Raw genomic sequence first — 21,603 nt, 5'->3', positions numbered from 1 at the left:
ACTGAAATATATCGGCTTCAAAGTGCTTGGGCCGTCCGCAAACGGTCAGAATGCGCAGGTGGAATGCTGAAAACGGAAGAATGGTCTAGACAGCGGAACAAAGTAGTTGTGAAGACCAGCGATGGCAGTGCAGAAGAATGGAAAAAGCGGTTGCAAGGATCTAGGGACCGAAACGACAGGCACGCTGAACGAGAGAGAGAGGGCGAGGAAATGGACGAAGGACTGAGGAGAATCGTGTGAGGCAAGACCGATCGATGGTGATGGTCGAGTTGGCGAGAGAAGACTTGAAGAAGGGAAGAATGAATGGAAGAATGGTTCTTTGTTGATGGCGGGCATCACTGGAGTAACAAAGCGCCAGTCGCCCACCGACCACACCACGACCACACCACTGCGCACCAACGCTTTGGAGATGAGACAAGACACGACACGACACGCTTCGCCCCTCTGCAACCCCCGACGCGTCCACCACACTGTTCAGTGCATCGGCTTGATTCTGGCCACACTTTGAACATGATTCCACCAGTGTGATTACACGGCAAACTGTCAGAAACCGAGTCTCGACCCTCGACCCTGACCCTCGACCCTGACCCTCGACGATGGAAGGCGTTCCACACTCACAGTTGGCGCCTTTGCCTACCAAAGTGCCGTTTCGCATTGTCTCTCCCACAATCGGCTCTGGAGCATACGCATGGTAACATAGTTTGTCCGCAAGAGGCCACCACCCAAAGCAGACTCATTCTGACCGTCGATAGCATCAAGAAAGCCGCTCCGCAGGCAGCCGCAACGCCGGTCTTCGCCGTCAAATTCATCAACAAACTGTATGCCCTGAAGTATGGCCGAATCAAGCAGAAACAGCTGGATATGGAGATTTCCCTCCACAAACACATTGGCCTGCACAAGAACATAATAGAATTCTACGATCACGGCGCCGACCCGTCATGGGTCTGGATCGCCATGGAGCTGGCTGAAGGAGGGGACTTGTTCGACAAGATTGAGGCCGACGCCGGGGTCGCAGAGGATATCGCACATGTCTACTTCACTCAACTGGTCAGTGCGATTGGGTTCATGCACTCGAGGGGAGTGGCTCATCGCGATATCAAACCAGAAAATGTTCTACTGTCTGCGGACGGAGACCTCAAGATCGCGGACTTTGGAATGGCAACTTTGTTCGAATACCACGGCAAGAGAAAGCTGGCAACTACCCTGTGTGGGAGTCCGCCGTACGTTGCACCCGAGGTCCTATCATGTGGCGCACAAGCAGGGACAAAGGGCAAGGGCTATCAAGCAGACATGGCAGACATTTGGTCTTGCGGTGTTGTTTTGTTTGTCCTATTGGCCGGAAATACTCCTTGGAGCAGGCCGGTGCCAGGTTGGGACGAGGATGGTCGACCAAACGAGTTCAGCGAGTACGTCCAGAGCAATGGCAGACCAAGCGACGAGTTATGGGACGCCCTCCCTCTCGAGGTTCTCTCACTCCTCCGAGGAATGATGAAAGTTGACGTCAAGTCGCGGTTCTCGCTGGAGGATGTTCGCAGACATCCGTGGTTTACACGACCGAACAGATTCCTAGACCAGAAAGGCCGATTGAGTGATCCGATTACAATGGCCACGAATATGTTCGAAGCGCTTCGTGTCAGCTTCGATGCAGATCCTTTGGTCGGCAGTCAGAAACCTAGGGCGTCTGATGATATGGACATTGACCATCCCTGGGAGGACAAGCTGGCGGCCACACAACCCGACATGCCCACCGAAGACATGTTGTTCGACTGGGAGCGGCCCAAGCACCTTGCTGTGGCTAGCACACAGGTCGGACCCGGCCTCGCCGGACTATCATCCACACAATCCATCTCGACGACCAACTTTTTGGCAGATGAGCCTTCGATGTCGCAGTTTGCGGCAACCCCGAGCGTCCCCATCAGTAGGACGCAAATGGCCCGGAGATTCCAAGATATCATTCCAGCCCAGAGCCTGACCAAGTTCTATTCGTGCTGGTCATTGAACCTGCTTGTGCCACATATTCTAGAGGCATTGAGTCGGCTGGGCGTGCCTACGCCCCTGATCCCCCGACCCGAAGCACACGACTATGAATGCAGGATCAAGGTCAAAACTCATGATAGCCGAGGATGTCCACTGACCGGAAACATTGCGTTGGAAGATGTTGGCGAAGGACTGGTGGAGGTGTGCTTCGTCAAGGCTTCTGGGGACCCCCTGGAATGGCGTAGATTCTTCAAACGAATGGCAGTGCTCTGTCAAGACTCGGTGGTCAAGCCGGAGGAGTAGGCCGCTTGTGTATGGGATGAATTGCAATTGCAATAATGGCCTCGGCAACGAGAGAATCAGCAGCGTACATAGTAGATTGATACCCTGCTGTTACAATGACAGATGCGTTAGCTTAGGGAAAGGAAGTCACCGGAATCCGGGGAGGGCTGAGGCTAAGGCTGCCTCGTACCGGATGCGTATGCGTATCTCGTATCATGGGCCTCGGCGGTAAGTGGCTACTGGCTTTCACATGTTTGGGTGTTGTTGGATGACTTCATTCCGGGCGCCGGTGGCAGTTTGGGGTTTGCGGTTGGACTTGTAATTAAACTGCCATGTGACCACTTTCTTCTGCTTCTTTCTGTCCGACCTGCTCATCCCGACACGTCCTTCTCGCCCATTGAGATTGAGATTGAGATTGCCCGACTACCACTGTCGTCTGTTATTCCACATCTTTCTCCTGATCCAAATCGACATCGCACTCCCCAGCCACTCCCCCGTTCTGCTTAACCCGGTCAACAATCAACACTTCGATCATGTCTCTCAAGAACGGTAAGGGTAATCTCGGTCCGCAGGAGAGGAGAGGCCTGGAGGCTGACTGTCCGCTGCTAGACGCATTTCCCTCGTCACCGGCATTCGAGGCCATCAATGACGCTCTGAACTCCAGCGACGCCGAGCGAAAGGCGGCGATCAAACAGGGCGGCGCCGTGTTCGCCTTCAAGCTGAAGAACAAGAAGGGCCAAGAGGAGGCATGGTACCTCGACCTCAAAGAGACTGGAAAAGTCGGCAAAGGCGAGGCACCGGCAGGCAAAAAGGCCGATGGTTAGTGGTGACCTGGTCAATGACATTTGTGCCGAGTCGAGTTTGTTGACATTGCGTCCTTTTCCAGTGACACTCCTCTTATCCGACGACGACTTTGGAAGACTGGTTTCTGGCAAGGCAAAGGCACAGTCGCTGTTTATGACGGGGAAGCTGAATATCAAAGGCAATGTGATGAAAGGTGAGCATGAGCATGCGATGTATGGGCACTGCCGTTGCTGGACCGCAACACTGACAAGAGCCCGCAGCTACGAAACTGGAGCCTGTTCTGGCAAAGGCCAAATCGCAAGCGAAGCTATAAAATGTCTACATGGAGACAGCACAGACGGGGTCGTATGCAGATGTGTTCGTCTTCCTCCTATAACTGCCGAGCTCGTGGGACATGTCCATCTATCAGTCATGTATAACGTCCCTCCAAAGACGTAATGATACAAGTTCAGGTCCTTTGGTCTGCTTGTTCGAACCGAGACCTGTCTGCCTCGGTATACGTAGGTGTTCTGATCCTGTGGTTGTTTCATGGTGCTACACCTGGTTTCGTTGAATTGAAGATTGAATCGCCTATCCCCGGAGACACAGCGTGCCGCTCCATAGCATCGAGCTGGTCTCGCTCACTGACCGGTGGATTGTGTCTGTGTGTCAATACGTAGGACGTATGTTGGATGCTCAGCCCTCTTCCCAACCTCAACACCAACACCCAATCCACCCAGTGGAGGTCCTCAGCTACAATCAATTTCCTTCCCATTCATTCCATTTCGCCCCGTCTTTCCTCTCGTGGTAGAGCGCACCACGTGGGATTGTTTGAGGCTGTGAATATAGTGTGGAATGTGGAATCCGATATGGGCCATGGCTAGCAAAATCTAAATATATATTGATGACAATGCTTCAGCAACCCACTTCGCCGGCGGAATGCCGGTCAGTGAACGGGACCGGAACAGGAACCCGCCAGGCCTTCACATCTCACATCTCACATCTCACTTATCCGACTAACAGATACCTGGAAGACGATCACGATCTGGCCTCGCTTCGCCGGGAATCGAGCGATGACGGCCGAATCGAATCGCCTACCCTTTATCCCCATGTAGGATGAGATCTTCACACCGTTTTAGAAGGGAGCCGATTTCACGTCTGAGAGCACTCCAATGCCATTGAATCACAGACACTTTTCCATCCTGATCATTGGAGCCATTTCTTCCAGGCTGAATATCATTTGGCTACTGGTTGGTAGGGGGCTGCGGCAGGGTAGTCAAATGCCCTAGCCAGGTAGCAGTAAGGCCTATGTTACGACAGAGGGCATGTAGCCTTGGGATTACCCTACAGTATGGACGGATAAGTCGCCCAGAGTACTCTTGTCTGCTGCCAGTACCTGGACGGAGTACATAGGTACCAGGTACATACTACTCTGTATCTAGGAGTACATATTAGGACATACTGTGTACTAATTCTACAACGTAAAGTCGGTTCACGCGGCACCCGGCAGATGCCCGGGGGCGCGCCGAGTGACTGACTGCATTTCCTGGAAGGGCTCAGGCTCAGGTTAATTAATGGGGCCCAAGAGAGAGTGAGTGTTCTGTCAAACTTGAAGGGGGGCGAAGGATTCAGGATTCAGGGGTGAGAAGGGAGGAGGAGGAGGAGGAGGAGCAGGAGATGTGTGTTTCCAGAGTGTTTCGACGACCCGAGTGGCGGCCAACCAACCACGACTACCCACTACTCCCTACTATACCAGATACTCTCCTCCTATCCATCCTCCATACTCCATACAGTGCTACTTGCTACAACCAACCAACCATCCCTTTCTGTTTCGTCTCGTGTTGACTAATAACAATCAATACTAGCCAGAGCCGCCGGAAAAGTTGCGCGGGAAGCTGGCCAGACTGCTACTCTACCACTCTGACACTCCGCTATTCGGCTGTCTGTGTCTGTGCATCTATCCGGCCATGTCAAACGCGATCAGTCTCGCATTCCCCGTCGACCAGGAGAGCGCAGGCTCTGGGCCGGGCGCTCATTCCTCCCACTCGCCACCCACCACCGAGCGTGACAGGCGAGCCAGGTGCTCAGACGTTTGCCGTTTGGCTATATTTGGTAGTGGAAATGAGGTGGTGATGGCGGTGGTGATAGTGATGGCGATGGCGATGGCTGTGAGATTCGAGGTCGGATTCGAATGCTCGCTCTCAACCAAGCAAGCCCCTTACTTTCGCTGCGGGCTCTGGCACACAGTAGCCACTCCGTATATAAGGATTGGTTGACCTGGAGGCCTGGTTAGAGGTTTGTTCATCTCTACTCTACTCTACACATACGCTCTATTCTGTTGACTTGATATAATTCTCTCATCTCTCACTACCACTACCACTATCTCACCACTACTGCCTCAATACAACCGCTCTCTCAACCACAGTCACAATCACACCACACATTCCTCCCACCCTCGACCATCCACCCACCATGCATTCCATCCTTTCTTCCACCAGCCTCATCCTCTCCGTGCTGGCCACAGCCACATCCGTCTTCGGCTCTCCACAATATGGCGATTCCGCCGCCAGCTCCGCCTCGGCCACGGCGACCGGCTCCTCCTCAGCATCATCTTCTTCAGCCTCGGGCGTGCACTCGGTCCAAGTCGGTCCCGGCCTGACATTCACCCCGGACACAGTCACGGCCGCCATGGGCGACTGGGTTGAATTCACCTTCGGCTCGGGCCACTCGGTGGCGCAAAGCACATTCGACAAGCCGTGCGTGCCCATCGGAGCGGCGGGCGTGTTTTCGGGCTTCCCCAAGGACGGCGACGTATGGCGCATCATGATCAACAGTACCGATCCTCTGTGGCTGTACTGTTCGACCTCGGGCCACTGTGAAAATGGAATGGCGTTGGTTGTGAACCCACCGTAAGTGCCTGACATTAACATGAACATCAACTCAACATCCATCCACTTCCACATCAACATCAACATTCAATCCACTTCCACTTCACGTCCACTTCCATATCATCGACGCCCTCCCACTTCCACATCCATATCATCAACGCCTTCGACAGCTACAATATCAATTACTGACACTAACCCGTCCCACAGATCCAGCGGCGCCAAAACTCTCGACGCATACAAGTCCGCAGCGCAGAACGCCCAGGGCTCGTCGCCCAGCACCGTGCAAGGCGGTGTCTTTGGTGCAGCCAGTAGCAGCAGTGGCAGCAGCTCCTCGGCGTCTGGTAGCGCTAGCGCCAGCGGCAGTGCCAGTGCGACCGGCTCCAGCGCCAGCGCGAGTTCGTCTGCGGCTGGAAACAGTGCCGATGCGAACGTGGTCAAGAACGGGCTGCTGGTGGCTGGGGCGGTGGCTGCCGGGGTTGCGGCCTTGCTATAGTTAAAAGCTATAGTTGAAAAGTTGGTCTTTGTCTTGAGAGTATTATGCAGCTTGTATATCTATTAGATATCTGGATGGAGGCGGCAGACGGGAAGAGCTCGCAGCACAGCACAGCATGCTCCATGGGTCATGAAGTCCGTCGTCCGTCGTATCATGGACGATGAATTGAGATGGGATGAATCACGTCGTTTATCGTTTCTATGCAGTCTGAGTGAGTGCTGTCTTTGTCTTCTTCTGGTCTCCTAGTAGAATGTCCCTATGCTGCCGACATCCATCATAGTATACAATTAATGATAGGATGGTCTTCAGAGGATGTCCCTGTGGCTGTGGCTGTGGCTGTGGCTGTGGCTGTTCCTCCTCCCAGTAGAATGTTCCTATGGCTGCGGCATCAGCATCATAGCATACAATTAGTGATAGTGAGAGAGTTAGACGCTTATGTATGCCTATACCATCTTATGTACACGTATACTTTCGCCAGGCAAGCCCTCTATAGTTCAGTCGGACTGCTCCCTAACCCTAACCCAAACCCTAACCCGATGCCCGTGACGAGGCTGAACTGCACTCCTAGTCCAGTGACGTGCAAGGCTGCGCCAAGTCCAATCATCTTCGTTAGTTGCCCTCCCCCACATTGAACTTGAACTGCAGTTGAGTTGCGATAACTTTTGATGCGTCGCCAACGTTCGTTGCTTGCTTGAACCTCGTACACGCGCCTCCCGCTATAGAATTTGAAAGGTTTAAGATTCTACGACATCCTCGTCTAGATTCACTACACATCCACATTCACATCCACGTCCACACCTCCTACTCAAGTCATGTCTCACGCTCAAGTCGAGGAATTGTCCGACTCGGACCCTGAGATCGATGACCCTTCCCACTACCTCCCACACAGCGACGACCAGGTGATCCGGCTCGCAGACACCTCTGCTCCTCGTTCCAATTCCTCTTCGTCTTCCTCGTCCGTGTCGCCGTCGATTCCTTCGTCAAGGCCAGACTCCAACCCGACCCTCTTCCGCCCTCCTCCCACCTCCTCCGCACAGCAATTCCAGCAACAACAGACTCGCGAGCATATCAAGACCTTCCAGACCCTATACCCCGTCTACTTCGACAGCACGCGGACACGGGCCGAGGGAAGACGGGTCAACTCTTCACTGGCGGTGCCCAACCCGCTGGCGCTCAACCTCCTAGAAGCTGCGAAAGCCATCTTCCTCGACACAGCGCCTTTGCCCCGGATCGCCTTCGAGCCGGACAAGACACACCCCAAGGACTGGGCGAACCCGGGCCGCATCCGCATTGAGATGTTCCACCCGCAGACGCGGAACCCCGTCCACCCGCAAATCAAGAACAAGGCGCACCTCTACACCCTGATGGGCCGGTGGTTGAAGGCACACCCGACCGACGCCAAAGACCCGTTCCAGCTGAAGATCCCGGGCCTACCCATCCCCGAGACCTTTGGCAAGGAACCTATACCCGTACCCCGAGGCTGGAAGATGGGCACCATCTTGCCAGTGCATTCGCCCGCCGTCAGTGGAGGAGGCGTCAAGGACGATTTCTTCAAGGAGGCCATGGAGGAGATTCGCCAGGCACAGAGTCAGGGTCAATTGCCGGCGGGTGGGGGTGGCGGCATGCCTGATTTGAGTATGTTGCAAAACATGATGAGCGGTATGGGCGGTATGGGAGGGATGGGAGGGATGGGAGGTCTAGGCGGTGGAATGGCAGCCGAGTCAAGCGGAGGTGGAGGAGGGAAGAAAAGAAAAGACAAAAAGAAGAGCTGATGATACTATTTTATGCGCCCACTGAGTGCCTGGACGTTGTCTGGTCTATTTATGCCTCCCACTGAGTGCCTGGACGTCGTCTGGTCAATCTATGAATAATTGACCACATGAAGTGTCCAAGCGAGAGCGAGGGCAATAGCAAGAGCAAGTGAAGAGCAAGCCATCAAAATGCAATGATGACCCATGACAGGCGACCTAGTGTTGGTGTGCCTCGCCTTCCCATATACCTGCTGTCATGCCCGTACACCTGTTATCATTCTCATCCATATACCTGCTGTCGTGCTTCGCCTTCCCATACACCTGCTGTCATTCCATCCATATACCTGCTATCATGTCTATATACCTGTTGTCATTCCCATCACTCCCATATACCTGCTATCATGTCTATATACCTGTTGTCATTCCCATCACTCCCATATACCTGCTATCATGCTTCGCATTGGCCATACTACACCTACACCTACAGTCATATCGTATCATATCATGTCATGTCATTGCCCTGCTCCTTTTTCAATGGACATCTCCAGGCTTGATTGTGTCATTCATTGCTTTGCTTTTTTCAGTGGACATCTTTGACCGCGCCCGCCAAGGAGCCTAGGACAGGACTACACCAAGCCTTGGAACGACACTGGCAGCCGGCAAAGCTATATCTATATCCATAGTCATGGCAATGGCAATGAGCTTCAAGTACTCTGTACCGCGGGGACGGGATGGGGATGTTAATGTTGAACTTGGACGGTGGAGGCAATATAATAACAATAACAATCACGACAGCGTGCCATACTATCCACGCCTGTTCTTCCTGTCTCTGTGTCTGTGTCTGTTCTGTGTGTGTTCTCTATGTCTGTCTCTGTGCCTGTCTCTGTATCTGTTCTGTGTTTGCCTTCCTCCCTACATATATCCCTATACTCAGTCTCTGTCTATCCTCCATGTCTGTCTGTATCGCACCTCGCACATACCTATCTACCTACCTACCACCAACCTACCTACCTAGGTTCGGTACCGAGTATAAGTAAGAGTACGAGTAAGAGTAAGAGTACGAGTAAGAGAAAGAGTACGAGCAAGAGTACGAATACTTCTTCCGACCTTCGACTCCTCGACCGATTCACCCCGGTCTTGAATATCTCCAACACATCCTTCTCTCTCCCTCCGTGTGATGTTGATGCCATTTACAATCCCGCCTCTCACTGGGTGAAATCAGTCCTAGTCCGCGCTCCTTTTCCTTTTCCCCGTTCACCTGGTCGACTTTCGCCGACAGCGCACTCAGAAGGCTGACTTTGACGGCTGTGTTTGTGTCGGTGTCTGCAGACGGTAGGGGACTTTTGTGGGTGATTGGGGCAGATTCATGCGCACGCACACCACTACCACCAACACCATCATCATCATCAACATCAACACCACCACTGACACCACCACCAACATCACCACCATCACCAACACCATCACCACCGACACCACCACCACCACCATCCTGCATGAACTCGACCCAGCCCCTCGTGACGATACGGTAAGCGACACATTCGAGCACGTAGTCTCTGAACAGGTCCATCCCAGAACCAGAACCAGAACGAGAACCAGTATTCACAACACTAGCACTAGCACTCGCACTATTCCCGCCTCTACCACCACTTGCTCCTCCGCTACCGCCTCCGCCCCCGCTGGACAAGTACCAGGACCGGGAATTGAAGTTATCAAGACGGCTCAGGTAGGCCAGCCCGAGCCCAGACGTGCCCTGCCCCTGGATCGCGTCCATGACATGGTTCTGAAACCGATTCGAGCCGACTAAATCGGCGAACTGGAAACATTGGTCGAGACGGCTGAAATTGTTCATGTCAAAGTCTGATGTGGGTAGGTATAGGTGTGGCTGTGGCTGTGGCTGTGGATGCGGTTGTGGTTGTGCCTGTGCCTGTGGATGTGGATGTGGATGCGGTCGAGCCGCGGAACAGAGTGTCGAGCCAGAGAGCGAAGATTTCCGAGTCGGCTGACGCCGGGGCTGGCCCGGTGGGAAGGTATACGACCGATCGGGCGGGCGAGGTGTCGAGAAGAATGGCGAAGAAGGTGGAGTTCTGGATCAGAAATGAGCGGTTGACGTAGAAGACGTTTTCTGGTTCGCTGTCGGTGCTTGTGGGTGTGTTGCTATTGCTACTGCGATGTTCATTGTGTTGTTCGGTGCTGTTGTTGTCGGTGTTGGTGTTGCCATGTTCAGTGTTGCCATGTTTAGTATTGCCTTGTTCAGTGTTGCCATGTTCAGTGTTGTTGTCGGTGTTGGTGTTGTAATGTTCGTGGCTTCCAACGATGATTTTAATCATAGGACTTCGGGCATGGCTGATATGAACGCAGTTCGTAGGTTAGTGATGGTACTTGAGTCAAGTCACTCAGTGGCAGAAGGGGCCTTGAAAGAACGTTCGAGGATAGACCAGCATAGAGGAATGGAATGGAGGAATGGAATGGAGGAATGGAATAGAATAGAATGGAGGAACAAACTGTCCGTGTGTCTATGTGTCTGTCCGTCTGTCCATTTACACATGTTCAGATTTAGACTCAGACTTAGACTTACTCTGCTGTCAGGCCTGTGTAGACATGGCTGGCCATAGTGACAGGCTTGATGGTGCTGTGGTCAGCCATGAGATGAGGACAGGGTGGGAACTGAAGCTGAAGCTGAGAAAGAGAGATATAGTTGATGAAACCGGTTTGCTAGAAGGTTATTTTCCGAGGAAAACTGAGAAATGTAAATGTCTAAGACAGAGAAGGAGAAGGAGAGGGATATAGTGGAAAGTTGTCTGGTAGATGTCGAAGGGTAGATTGAAATGTTCCTAGAAGATGTTGATGTCTGGAAGGTGTCGAAGGGTAGATTGAAAGGCTCTGTCTCTCTCTGTCTGGAAAATATAGAAGAGTAGATTGAGTAGAATAGATTGAGTTATGTTGAAAGGCAACTTAGGCAGAAATCGATACTCGATGGTAGGTTGTGGTAGAGTCAAATACAGTCAGATGATAGGGAGGGTGGCGTAAGCTGCAACGAGGATGAGGTCGAGGTCGAGGTCGAGGACGAGGATGAAGACGAGGTCAAGGTCGAGGTCAAGGTCAAGGATGGAATAAGATATAGGCGAGTCTTGAGTTCGTGAGCGTGAATGACAATAACCTAAGTGAATCATCTGAGACATGGGAGTGAGTAATGCACAAATCAATCAAATGAATGGGATGGACCGTCACCGTAACTGATGGGGCGTTGCGTTACAGGATTGCTTCGGCTCAATGGCAAGCTTCACTACACAGAGATGAATGCGAGTGAAGAGTACAGTGGGTGGAGGTATGCACCGTTCATGACATAGGACCAGGTCCAGGACTTGAGGAGCAATTGTGACTTCAGCTCTTTTATTTTCTTTGCCATATCAGCTAAGTCATCGCCGTCGTTATGAGGGTTCTTCGCGGCGATGTATTCAGCTGCGGAAACCGAGTGAGCTCTGATCCATCCTCTCATTCTTCTTTATTCGTACAAAGCCAAGCAAGCAAGCCTCTAGAGGAGACTGGAACACCCCTAGCAAAGGCTGTGACTGTGACTGTGACTATCACTGTGATTGTTGCCGTGACTGTGGATCGCTGATTCTGCTGTCTGGTCTCGATCTCGATCTCGCTGTTGAGCTCCTCTTGGGCCGACGCCTCGCCTCATCGGCATACATCTGAGTCTTCTGTCCATGGCTCACAGGACATTCCCTCACGCACTTGCAGATTCACTCGCTGCTCTTGTATCGGGGACATTGCTTCTTGTCCTCATCCGTGTGCGTATGGAAACTGCAATCCTTGGTTTCTGCCGGGTCCGAAAGTTTTACAGTTTTCAATAACTCAGTTGCGATGTCGACCTCGGCCATGAGTCGAAGGAGGAGCGGGAGCCCGGGATGCAAGAAAGATGTTCTAGTTATGTCTTCCCAGAGACTTTCAGCAGTCTCAATGAACCTGGTCCATCCATGAGCGACAATCTCGTAGCCCACCTTGTTGCGTATGTAAGTCGCTAACTTCGTTCTGTCATGGTTGCCGTCGTCGAAATCGTAGAACATATGAATGAAGCATTTGTCAAACTTGAGACCTTGGCACCAGTCCACGATAGCGTTCTGGAATAAGGGAGCTTCTAGCTCAGTGGCAAGTCCCCAGAGTCCGCAGAACTCCCAACAAACTACATTCGACGAGTCCCGACTTTCTCCGTAGTAGAGCCAGTTTACAAAGTATTGGAACTGCCAATCCGCGAACGTCGTGGTGATGACGTGGGATTCAGGAGTGGCATTCTGGCATGAATCGAGGGCTTTGCTGAAGTAGCGAGACTTGTTACGCAAGAGTGATTGGTGGATGTAAAAGCTCTTGGGCTCGTCTAGTCCATCCTCAATGGCAACGACAGTAATAACAGGTGATTGGGAGATCCTAGTTGTTCGAAATCAGATCCTGACAAAGGTGAATTACCTGACGTTTCGACATAAACTTACTCGCCAGAAGGATACGAAGATGACTCTGCCATGGCTATGAATCTGCAGCCGCCGACTGTGATGGTAGGAAGCTGATCTGAGACTTGACTGTGATGACAGCTGAACACGATGATTGCGAAGTGGAACAGGAATGTGAAAGCTTTAGCCTGGGGACTCGGCGGAAGTGTGTCCATAGCGCCTTCCAGCGATCTTGTTCCTATTACACACCTGACCCTGAACACTTCCTGCACATACTGGCTGTTCTCATTCTTGCTGATTAGGTCCAAGAACATGGCTTCCAGTAGATCACAGTTCGGAATGTCCCTCAGCATGCGCAACGCTCAGTTGTCAAATCCCAATATGGACAGGTCGTAATCGAGGTCGAGGTTATCCTCCCGTGTGCTCAAATCCTCGTCCTGAGCTCCAATACCCACCTCCGTCGGTGTATTCTGGCCTGGGAAATGCTGCATACAGAACTCACTTGGCCGTTGAGTGTGCAGGTCTAACGAGGGACGAGTTCTTTGGGCATTGCCGAGTCCAAGCTGCGCCCTCAATTCCGACACCTTCGCCCCTTCAAGCTCCCCCAAGTCATTGAGATGCTTCACACTTGCATGATTGTGTAGTGTCCGAATTGACAAGGGGCTTCCGTTCCCAGTCACAATATGCCGAGCAATGCAGTCTAAAAGATCGCATTCATCTCCCACGACACGGCACAGGTGGATGATACAACCAAGGTCAACGTCCGCGATATCGGGCCCCTGGTCATCCAGGAATTTCTGCATCTTCTGGACCAGATGCCTCATGAATCGCGGGACAACGTATCTGTGGCCCAACGCATATGCGTCGATGATGTGATGAGCATCAGCCTCACAAGATGGGCAATCCCAGCCTCGGAACCAGTAGAGCATGCAGGCGACCGTGTGCGGGTTAATGCTTCCAAAGTTGATGTGGCGTTGGCACGCTTCTCGATAGTCTCCATGGAGACGGTCGTCAAAGTACGTAGACTCCTGACACAGCCGGGACAGATCGAAAGTAAAGTAGTGTTTCATGTGTCCCTTTCCCGCCACCATTGTCACCACATTGGAATAGTCAAAGAGAATCCTTGACCGTGCATCAGCAGCATCGTGGTGCTGAGATTCCATGTTGCCTGACCAGATCGGGGGCGTTCTGGCTTACGACAGCTAAGGCGGTGGCTGAAGGATGCAAAGACAAAGAATACACTCATGCTGAGGAACGGGCATCGATGGGTGGGAGTGGACATTCGGTGACACCGAGGCGTCTGCATCACTCATCAACATAGTCCGCCCACGTCACATCCTCCATCAAATCAGTGAAGCCGGAATATTGGCCAAACACGGCATCCCAGCGCTCCCAGTCAAACCCGAGCTCACCGTCGGTGACGGGTGATCCGTCATGGTGTAACTCGGGGGTTGGACCATGTTGGTGACTCTGCATGTCATATACTTGCTGGTGATGTGGATTGCTGCTATAGCCATTCTTCAGGCCATTCACGACAACAGGCCCATCCGCTTGTGGTTCAATTGTCTGTGCATCTGGTTGGACGCCTGGCGGTCCTGTAGACCCTGAAGTCGGCCGGTGGTCCTGCAAACCTGGATCGTGATATAGACCTAAGGGTATGGTCTCTCCCTGCCTCGCACGGATTTCTCCATGGGCAGCATCGGAAAGGCGTCCGGTGTGGTGTCCGGCTATCGGGAGGTGTCCGTTAAGTTGTAGTAAACTATCCTGTGGGAGCGGACCAGCAGCTACTTTGCCCGAACACTGCTCCATTCGACCACTCAACGGGAACGGCATGGCTTGCTGGCCTCTCCTCCGGACAAGACCTCGATTCCGGCGGTTGAGACGGTCATCATTTTCAATCTCCTTGAGATACTGGTTTCGCAGGGCACGCGTACAGGGATATCCTTGCGATTCATCTTCTGTCCCGATCACATCGATTTGAGCCAGCCTAACCATGTAGCGAACACCATCCTCCGTGGTCTTGGGTTCGGACTTGCTGTCTTTCATCAAAATGTTCATGTCCATGGTGTATCCAACATGGTCATGGTACATGGTGTCTTCTCTCATGCTCTGCGCCATCTTCTGACTATCCGTGAGAGGACTGGCAAGACCGATTTTGAGATGATCATCCTCCGTCCAGAGTACGGTTGGATCCAGTCCGGCTTTCTGCCATGCGGCGGATCGGAGTCCACGCAACATATCCCAGGCCTCGAGGCCACCTTCCCGCAACGGTCTCTGCACAGTGACACCATTGGGACCACCCACAATGCCTGACTCTGGAGCAGACAGAGCGAATATCCGATCAATGAGCTCCCTGGTTCTGGGTGCCTCGACGCTATCCGGTCTCTCGTAGAGATCGACCAAGGCGATCATGGCTGCATGCAGAGGCCCATGCATGGCAGGCCATGTCCATCGGAATGGCTCCAGTTCGGGATCGGTCGCCAATGAGATGAACTTCCTCATGAAACTGTGGCAATTGTGAAGCGCGCATTGCCTACCCACGCTCCATAGTTTGCTCTTTGCGTTCTTCAAGAAAGGCGCATAGGCGACACATGCGATCTTGTCCTTAAGCATCGACAGGCTGATCCTGGCCCACTTGTTGTAGGCCGTCAGCTTCTGCCGGTGGTAACGTGCCAGAGGAGCGGACACTGCCTCATCGCCCGAGTACGTCTTGTAGTATGTCGTCTCGTTGGTGCTGACTGGGTTAGCCATCGATGGGTCACAGTCCAGGGCACGTTGCGAATTGTCTTTCGCTCCATCCGGAACGAAACCAAGTTCAGGTAAACCTCGGGCAGGGATCAGTTTGATGATAGCATCAACCTCATCCCCCGATTCCTGAATCACTCGTTTCATTTCTTGCATGTCTGTGTTGGTAAGCATCTTCGTCCCGAGATGAGTGGACACAACGCTGCGCAAGGCACAAGCCGCGATCGACCTTGCCCTGCCAATGAGCTTCAGCGTCCGTTGAGATGACCTCTTGGATTGTTCGTCGTAATCATCACTGGACGGGGAGACCTTTCGGCTCTGATCCGAATGCACACCATTACCATCCTCACCGTCAAGAGCCGAATCCCGACCTTCACAGATTATGTTCGTGTCACAGAAAGCCTCGGAGATCTGTGACGGAAAGCCGCATGCCGCAATAAATGACACATCCAGTTGGATGATCTGCCACCACAACCGGCGGCGCAGACCTTCCTCAGACACGGAGACACCGAACAAGGTTGGCTCCCTGTGAAGACCCATAGTGGACGCCAGCCGAACGACCAGATGCATGTATAGGCTAGCCTGTATCGGATCCTCTTCTGCGATAGGCAAAGAGATAAGAAGGATAAGAGCCGCTAGCTTCTGCAAGGTTATATTCCTCGTGAATGACCCTAGGTGAAGGCTGAAGACCACCTGGTCATGGAAGCTGGATGCAAGTTTGGCTCGGGAAGTTTCTGGGAACCAATGCTGGAGGCCCTGGGCGGAAATGCTCAGTGAAGCGGTATACCATACCGCGTTTATCAAGGCGAAGAAATCAAGATCCGGGGGATTTGTATCGGCGGATTGAAAGGTTTCGATATCCGTCCAGAAAGCTTCATGCTTATCCACCAGCTCGGGAGGGTTCAATATTGGCATAATCGGGTACACCCCAGACAGCCAGCATCTGAGGAGGACGTTGCTTTGGGTCCTGCTAGGCATATTCTTCAGAAGGTGGTGTTTCGCGCTCGCCGGTGAGCATCTGATCGGGATGCCTTGAAGCAGAGTGGATTTGGCGAAGGGCATCATCTGACACACTGGACAATCGCTGTCCGGATCGTAGCTGTGGGGAACGTCTTGGCCGGCTTGTTTGCGGAAGCTGGTTGGGTCCCAGAAGTCATCCCTCTCCATCGTAGGATGTCCGTTAGATATGCGTGGGCAATCTTGGTGGAGTGGCTTGTCCTGAATGCCTGCGGCACGTACGTAGTCGCTGGTTCTACCTCGCATCAATTGATTGAGCTGATCAAGTTCCTCGGAAATGTGACTCCAAAAAGGATTGTCAGGCAGTCGGTTGCCGGGAGTCAATTTCAAGCCGGAAAAGGGCGTGGTAAGCTCACTCGTATCCCTGACTGGTCGCGGAGCCTTCTTTTGGAACATGTCCAGGCTTAAGCCTTGGTGCTGGTGGGAGTTGCTGTCCGAGCTCGACGCGATGGGCGTGAGCAAATCTTGAAATTGGATATCATTAGAAGCCTTCTGGCGCAGAGAGTCGATCATTGATGTCAGGCGATATAATTGCTCTTCGATTGCCTTCAACTGCGCCGGGGGGGCCACTTCATTAGAGGTAGAGGCTGACGGAGAAGTCGATGACGTCTGGCTTGGAGGACTTATTTTCCTCTTTTTGGGCTGTGAATTGTTCTCCTCATCACCGATACTGGTAGGGGGGTTGGCCGATAACGCATCATCCGGGCCGTACTTGCATTGCTCCTTGGCTTTTCTGCATCCTCCGCATACTGGATGGCCTTTATCACACTTAACTTTGCGTCTTCTGCAGGTGGCACAGCTGTAGCTCGTCCGATTCCGCGTGATTTGGCGCTTGACGGCGTTGAGGCCAGGGATTGACCCACTGAAGAAACGCGGCGAGGCTTCCTTGTCTGGTTGAGATACACCAGAGCGAGACATTTTTGGCTGCGTGGACGCAAACTGAGTGGACAGCCGCAGATCCCAACGAAACCGCTTTGGGTTTGAAGTGTCCCTGCGGGCGCCGGGCTCGAAGGATCCCGACTGTCGATATCAATTCCAATGTAGTGTCGGAAAATGATCCTTGGATATGGTGCTGACAAATGCTAGGGCAGCATCCGCCAGTGCCCAATGTTGCAAGGCTTGGACATTGGCCTTCCTCATCAAACCCTGGATCCTCTAGCGAGGGCAGTGATGTGCTGGGTTTTCATTGACTTCCATCCGAGGCTGCACGGGGGAGATGGTGTTGCTAGTAATGATGGGTTCCATGTTCGAGTTCGCTGATGTTGAATCTGCCTGGAGCGGAAGACTTGGCATGACGCTGATTGGCTGCCTTGTACATACATATAACCTACTAGTACGGATACTCTGTATATTGATACTACTACTGGCGTGGGAATCCTGCTCTGGAGAGAGTTCGAAAGTAAAGGAGACAGCAGATAGGCTACAATTGTGTGCTCGGTGCGAGTAGCAGTCATGCAAGAGTTACATCTGTCCTAATCACTAAAGCCATCCCATCCATCATCAGCCTCGCTGAAACTGCCGCCACCTCCATCGGCACGAACAAAGCCACAGACGAAGAATCCCATAGTACCGTCCTCGTCACCTGGGTGGCAACGAATGCAGGCCTGTCGTTGTTCCTCGTCTAGAGCAGGACTGCCTACGACAGCCGGGTCAGCTACTCCCCGGTGCTTCCACCGTCGCAGCCCCTCGGGCTGTTCTTCTCTGCGCAGCACACGCCAACCTCGTAGCTTCGCGGTTTCGGAGGCTAGAACCCGTGACACGACAGCTTCATTCTCCTCGACGTGAACGGAACAGGTCGAATAGGTTATTCGCGTCGCGGCTGGGAAAGAGAGAGCATGCTCCACAATTCTGGTCTGCAAAGTCGAGAGCTTCTGCAGCCGCTGTTGATCAACTACAACCTCGCGGGTTTCTTCCACACCGGCAGGATCGTCCCCCGGCAGCTGAACAGGGTCAATTTCTTCTTGCCCTCTCTTCCTCTTCTTTGACTGCTCTCCAGACTTGCCTGGCTGGATCTTGGGCGCCCTCGGGTCGAGCGGTAGGGCTAACGATGGAACGTCTTCGCGGCCAACGATGCCACTACCAGAGCAGCTTGGATCCAGGAGTAAATGAGTGACATTTTTGTAGTGCGAAGAGCAAGGATCGAGAGCCAGAAAGTCTTGTCCGAAAAGTACCTTCACCTTCTCTGCGCCACTTCTCTGCATCATACTCCTCAATGTTTTCGACCGAGAAGTATCCCTCTCACATGCATATATGTTGCTCTTTGTGCTCTTGGAGCGAGCGAGAAGAGCTGCAAGATGTGAGGTCTTGTTTCCGGGAGCCGCACACCCATCCATACAATCTCCGATGGTCGTGTCATTGTTGGATTCCCCAATCAGCAGATACGCTGGAAAACAGGAGGCTTTGTCCTGCAGAATGAGTTTCCCAAGCTTATACGCTTCTGTCTTGGTAAAGTCCGCCTCGGGAGGTAGTGCGATGACATCGGGGATGTGCTCGTCAATGACCAGGGCTTTCGTCGTGCTCAGGGATTCGGAAATATCCGCTATTGTCGTATCGGTTTTGAATCCGTGGAAAGTCGAAACCAGTTGTTCGTCAAGGCTCGTTTTCAAGGTGTTGATTCGGATCCATCGCGGCTGGGAGCGATGCGACGGCGGCTTCTCTTCCAGAAGATGCCTTTTCAAGTCATCTAGCGTCGCACACTTTCTTCTTAATCTAGCCTTCGTAAACTCTGCGCGTAATCTTGCTTTGTGTCTTTCTACCGCTTGCCGAAGAGGATGATTGGCGGAGGCGGCAATCCCACGTTTGGAGAAGAAGTGGTCGTGGACGAGGAGGAGAGAAAGTGTCGGCGTCAACTATTCAGCATGCCGTAGAGCGGCTGCGTCAGTCAGCACACGAAACGCGGGGAGGCACTCGATGGCGAACCTTCGGTTCTTGAGACAGAAAGCCTGCATTGTCAATGACTTCTTTGAAGAAGTGGTCGAACTTTGCCGTCTCCGAGATCAAGGCGTACAGATGTGCAGGTTTGGATTTCAGGTCTAGCTTGTTGCCATAGATCCTGGATTTGAGGGATCCTCCGAGGGAATCCGTGGTCAAGACTGTGGCCGCATCATGATACAGCGACATTTCACGTATCGCGGAGGACGACCTGGCTGTGCAGAAGAGAAGGGACAGAAAAAGTGAAGATGGCCAGTCTACCCCAATCCACTTTGGCCTCCTCGCACTAAAGTGACCAACACTGGCTCAAAGAACAATTCTTGTACCCGTCACTCGGCGCAAACACCGCCACTGTGAGCGTTAAGACTATCGCTATACACTATCCAGACCATATCAACTGCCAAAATGGTGGACACACCCGACGACACGACAATAGTTATGCTGCCGCCTCCAGGCGACGTGGTGGCTCCCCATGGATTCCCAGCTGATCCACGGCCTGGGGGAGCCCCCCAAATATTCCTCGACGCCATGGATATTCGCATCAAGGTCTTTTGTGAGGAGCAGAACTGTGCCTTGGAACCGGAACTGGACGAGGACGACCCGAGATCCTGGCATTGGGTGGCATATCAACAAGGACACCCGGTCTCAGTCATTCGTATAGTGCCGCCACCTCATGGACCGCACCCCAATGGATTCTACGATCCGTCGGAAGAGCCATACGTCAAACTTGGCCGTGTTGCAACGATCCCCAGTGCCAGAGGGAAGGGTATTAACCGGAAGTTAATCGCTGCTGCTTTCCGATATCATGCGGCGCACAAAGAGGAAACTTCGACAGGCTGGAACGGCTTGGTGCTCACTCATGCTCAAGTCGCCGTTGAGAAGATGTACTCGAAGTTAGGATTCACTGCCGACGCGAGACTAGGCCAATGGGACGAAGAAGGCATTGAACATGTAGGGATGTGGAAACGACTCGCTTGACGGACTCGTAGTCAAGAGCAAACATTTAGAACGACATCACGAGAGTAAGATATATTCAACAGCGCTGGGGGTGTAGTCTTGATCTTCAGGAGTTAACGCTGGTGCTGATCGCTGCGCAGCCTTGCCCGTCGCACGGCGGCCGGAATTGTTGTGGGACAGATCTTTATACGGGCACAATAAGCCAGAAAATCCGGAGCGTTCAGGAAATCATGCAGTCTGCCGGAAGTCATTGTATTGTGGCTCATGAGCCCGGCGATTCGAAGTATTCAGGGAGTTTAACTCCCGCCACCATTTGCTGTCACTTCTCCATCGGACCCAGACATTTGTACAGTTTTTCTCGTTCCGTGTGTTTTTTGTAATTGCAAATGCAAATGCAGCATCGACATCAGTATCAAAACTCGCTGATTGTGTCGCCCCTCAACTTTCCGCGAAGATCATATTTGCCCTAGTTGTTGGATGCCCTATCAGCAAGGCCATCCGTACGAACACAGCTCCCAAAGGAGGCCGCCGGATTTCAAAAGCCATTGTAACTCACATCTGTTTTTGCTAATGCGTATCCGACCACACTAGGCACGAAGACGGCATACATGAACGAAATCCACGCAGTACGCGGCGTCCACCTGAAGTATCTCCATCGCTCTTTGTTGAGTTCTATGACGCCTCGTCAGTACAGGCCTGCTTCCACACATCCAGTGCCTCGGGGTCATCTGAGAGGAAACTCGGAATGAACTATTTCGACAGATTCGGGTGACGTACGGTTGTATTTCTCGAGACCGGGATCGTGGTGTAGCGCTGCAGGGACATTGCGGTCAGCATGATTCAGTCATTAGGCGGGTCTGAACAGGAGGAGTGTGGTCTTACGTGTTGGTCCGGCCATGTCTGCGCACCTCTGTGATGTGAACAGTGGTCTGGAGAGCTGTCTTGTAGCTTGGTGAACCTGCGATGTCCAGGCTCAGCTTCAAGTTGATTGACATGGATTCAAGCATTGTGGCTGATGATTGTGGCTGGTGTATCTTGGCGTGGCGTTATCAACTTCACTACTCCGGCTCCTACTCGTAGAACGCTGGTCTCTCCAAAGCTACCGCAGGCATGAGATGCTCAGCTGTCTCGACCCAGCGTCGCAAGCACCATCAAGGTGCCCTCTGTCGAACAGCATCCAGATTCGGTGAAAAGAGCAATTTTCACGACGTGAGGGGGCATCCCAGGTACTAATTGTACGGAATGGACAGCGAAACAAATCAGCCCAGCCGGGGTCCACAACACCTAGATTTCTTTTCAGGACACGATTGTGTCGGAGAACGAAAGCA

The 21,603-nt window shown here is 52.7% G+C and overlaps 11 protein-coding genes across 11 annotated transcripts; 5 read left to right on the top strand and 6 right to left on the bottom strand.

Annotated features, from left to right (window-relative positions):
* Positions 1-596: 596 nt before the first annotated feature.
* A1O3_04384 (CAMK/CAMKL/CHK1 protein kinase) lies at positions 597-2,280 on the top strand (the record flags this gene model as incomplete). The annotated part of the gene is made up of 2 exons (XM_007734513.1): positions 597-691; positions 753-2,280. 2 exons carry the CDS (start codon positions 597-599, stop codon positions 2,278-2,280), a joined length of 1,623 nt encoding a protein of 540 aa, XP_007732703.1.
* Positions 2,281-2,792: 512 nt separating this feature from the next.
* On the top strand, positions 2,793-3,376 carry A1O3_04383 (uncharacterized protein; the record flags this gene model as incomplete). The annotated part of the gene is made up of 3 exons (XM_007734512.1): positions 2,793-3,078; positions 3,146-3,256; positions 3,324-3,376. The coding sequence occupies 3 exons, from the start codon at positions 2,793-2,795 to the stop codon at positions 3,374-3,376; spliced, it is 450 nt and encodes a 149-aa protein (XP_007732702.1).
* A 2,138-nt stretch (positions 3,377-5,514) lies between these two features.
* A1O3_04382 (uncharacterized protein) lies at positions 5,515-6,423 on the top strand (the record flags this gene model as incomplete). Its single annotated transcript, XM_007734511.1, has 2 exons — positions 5,515-5,951; positions 6,138-6,423. 2 exons carry the CDS (start codon positions 5,515-5,517, stop codon positions 6,421-6,423), a joined length of 723 nt encoding a protein of 240 aa, XP_007732701.1.
* Positions 6,424-7,235: 812 nt separating this feature from the next.
* Positions 7,236-8,195, top strand: A1O3_04381 (uncharacterized protein; the record flags this gene model as incomplete). Its single annotated transcript, XM_007734510.1, has 1 exon — positions 7,236-8,195. The coding sequence occupies one exon, from the start codon at positions 7,236-7,238 to the stop codon at positions 8,193-8,195; it is 960 nt and encodes a 319-aa protein (XP_007732700.1).
* Positions 8,196-9,324: 1,129 nt separating this feature from the next.
* Positions 9,325-10,297, bottom strand: A1O3_04380 (uncharacterized protein; the record flags this gene model as incomplete). The annotated part of the gene is made up of 4 exons (XM_007734509.1): positions 9,325-9,497; positions 9,549-9,802; positions 9,923-10,059; positions 10,140-10,297. Coding segments are annotated over 4 exons (722 nt in total), but the record flags the coding sequence as incomplete, so codon positions are not given.
* A 1,626-nt stretch (positions 10,298-11,923) lies between these two features.
* Positions 11,924-12,699, bottom strand: A1O3_04379 (uncharacterized protein; the record flags this gene model as incomplete). The annotated part of the gene is made up of 2 exons (XM_007734508.1): positions 11,924-12,605; positions 12,668-12,699. 2 exons carry the CDS (start codon positions 12,697-12,699, stop codon positions 11,924-11,926), a joined length of 714 nt encoding a protein of 237 aa, XP_007732698.1.
* A 288-nt stretch (positions 12,700-12,987) lies between these two features.
* A1O3_04378 (uncharacterized protein) lies at positions 12,988-13,788 on the bottom strand (the record flags this gene model as incomplete). Its single annotated transcript, XM_007734507.1, has 1 exon — positions 12,988-13,788. One exon carries the CDS (start codon positions 13,786-13,788, stop codon positions 12,988-12,990), a length of 801 nt encoding a protein of 266 aa, XP_007732697.1.
* A 142-nt stretch (positions 13,789-13,930) lies between these two features.
* A1O3_04377 (uncharacterized protein) lies at positions 13,931-17,305 on the bottom strand (the record flags this gene model as incomplete). Its single annotated transcript, XM_007734506.1, has 1 exon — positions 13,931-17,305. One exon carries the CDS (start codon positions 17,303-17,305, stop codon positions 13,931-13,933), a length of 3,375 nt encoding a protein of 1,124 aa, XP_007732696.1.
* A 554-nt stretch (positions 17,306-17,859) lies between these two features.
* Positions 17,860-19,507, bottom strand: A1O3_04376 (uncharacterized protein; the record flags this gene model as incomplete). Its single annotated transcript, XM_007734505.1, has 2 exons — positions 17,860-19,236; positions 19,307-19,507. The coding sequence occupies 2 exons, from the start codon at positions 19,505-19,507 to the stop codon at positions 17,860-17,862; spliced, it is 1,578 nt and encodes a 525-aa protein (XP_007732695.1).
* A 216-nt stretch (positions 19,508-19,723) lies between these two features.
* A1O3_04375 (uncharacterized protein) lies at positions 19,724-20,296 on the top strand (the record flags this gene model as incomplete). The annotated part of the gene is made up of 1 exon (XM_007734504.1): positions 19,724-20,296. One exon carries the CDS (start codon positions 19,724-19,726, stop codon positions 20,294-20,296), a length of 573 nt encoding a protein of 190 aa, XP_007732694.1.
* Positions 20,297-20,687: 391 nt separating this feature from the next.
* Positions 20,688-21,173, bottom strand: A1O3_04374 (uncharacterized protein; the record flags this gene model as incomplete). The annotated part of the gene is made up of 4 exons (XM_007734503.1): positions 20,688-20,741; positions 20,832-20,947; positions 21,053-21,088; positions 21,158-21,173. 4 exons carry the CDS (start codon positions 21,171-21,173, stop codon positions 20,688-20,690), a joined length of 222 nt encoding a protein of 73 aa, XP_007732693.1.
* Positions 21,174-21,603: the final 430 nt, after the last annotated feature.

Source organism: Capronia epimyces, assembly GCF_000585565.1.
Source record: "Capronia epimyces CBS 606.96 chromosome Unknown aczIQ-supercont1.3, whole genome shotgun sequence".
Lineage (NCBI taxonomy): Eukaryota > Fungi > Ascomycota > Eurotiomycetes > Chaetothyriales > Herpotrichiellaceae > Capronia > Capronia epimyces.
This window is presented reverse-complemented; position numbering and strand designations above follow the sequence as displayed.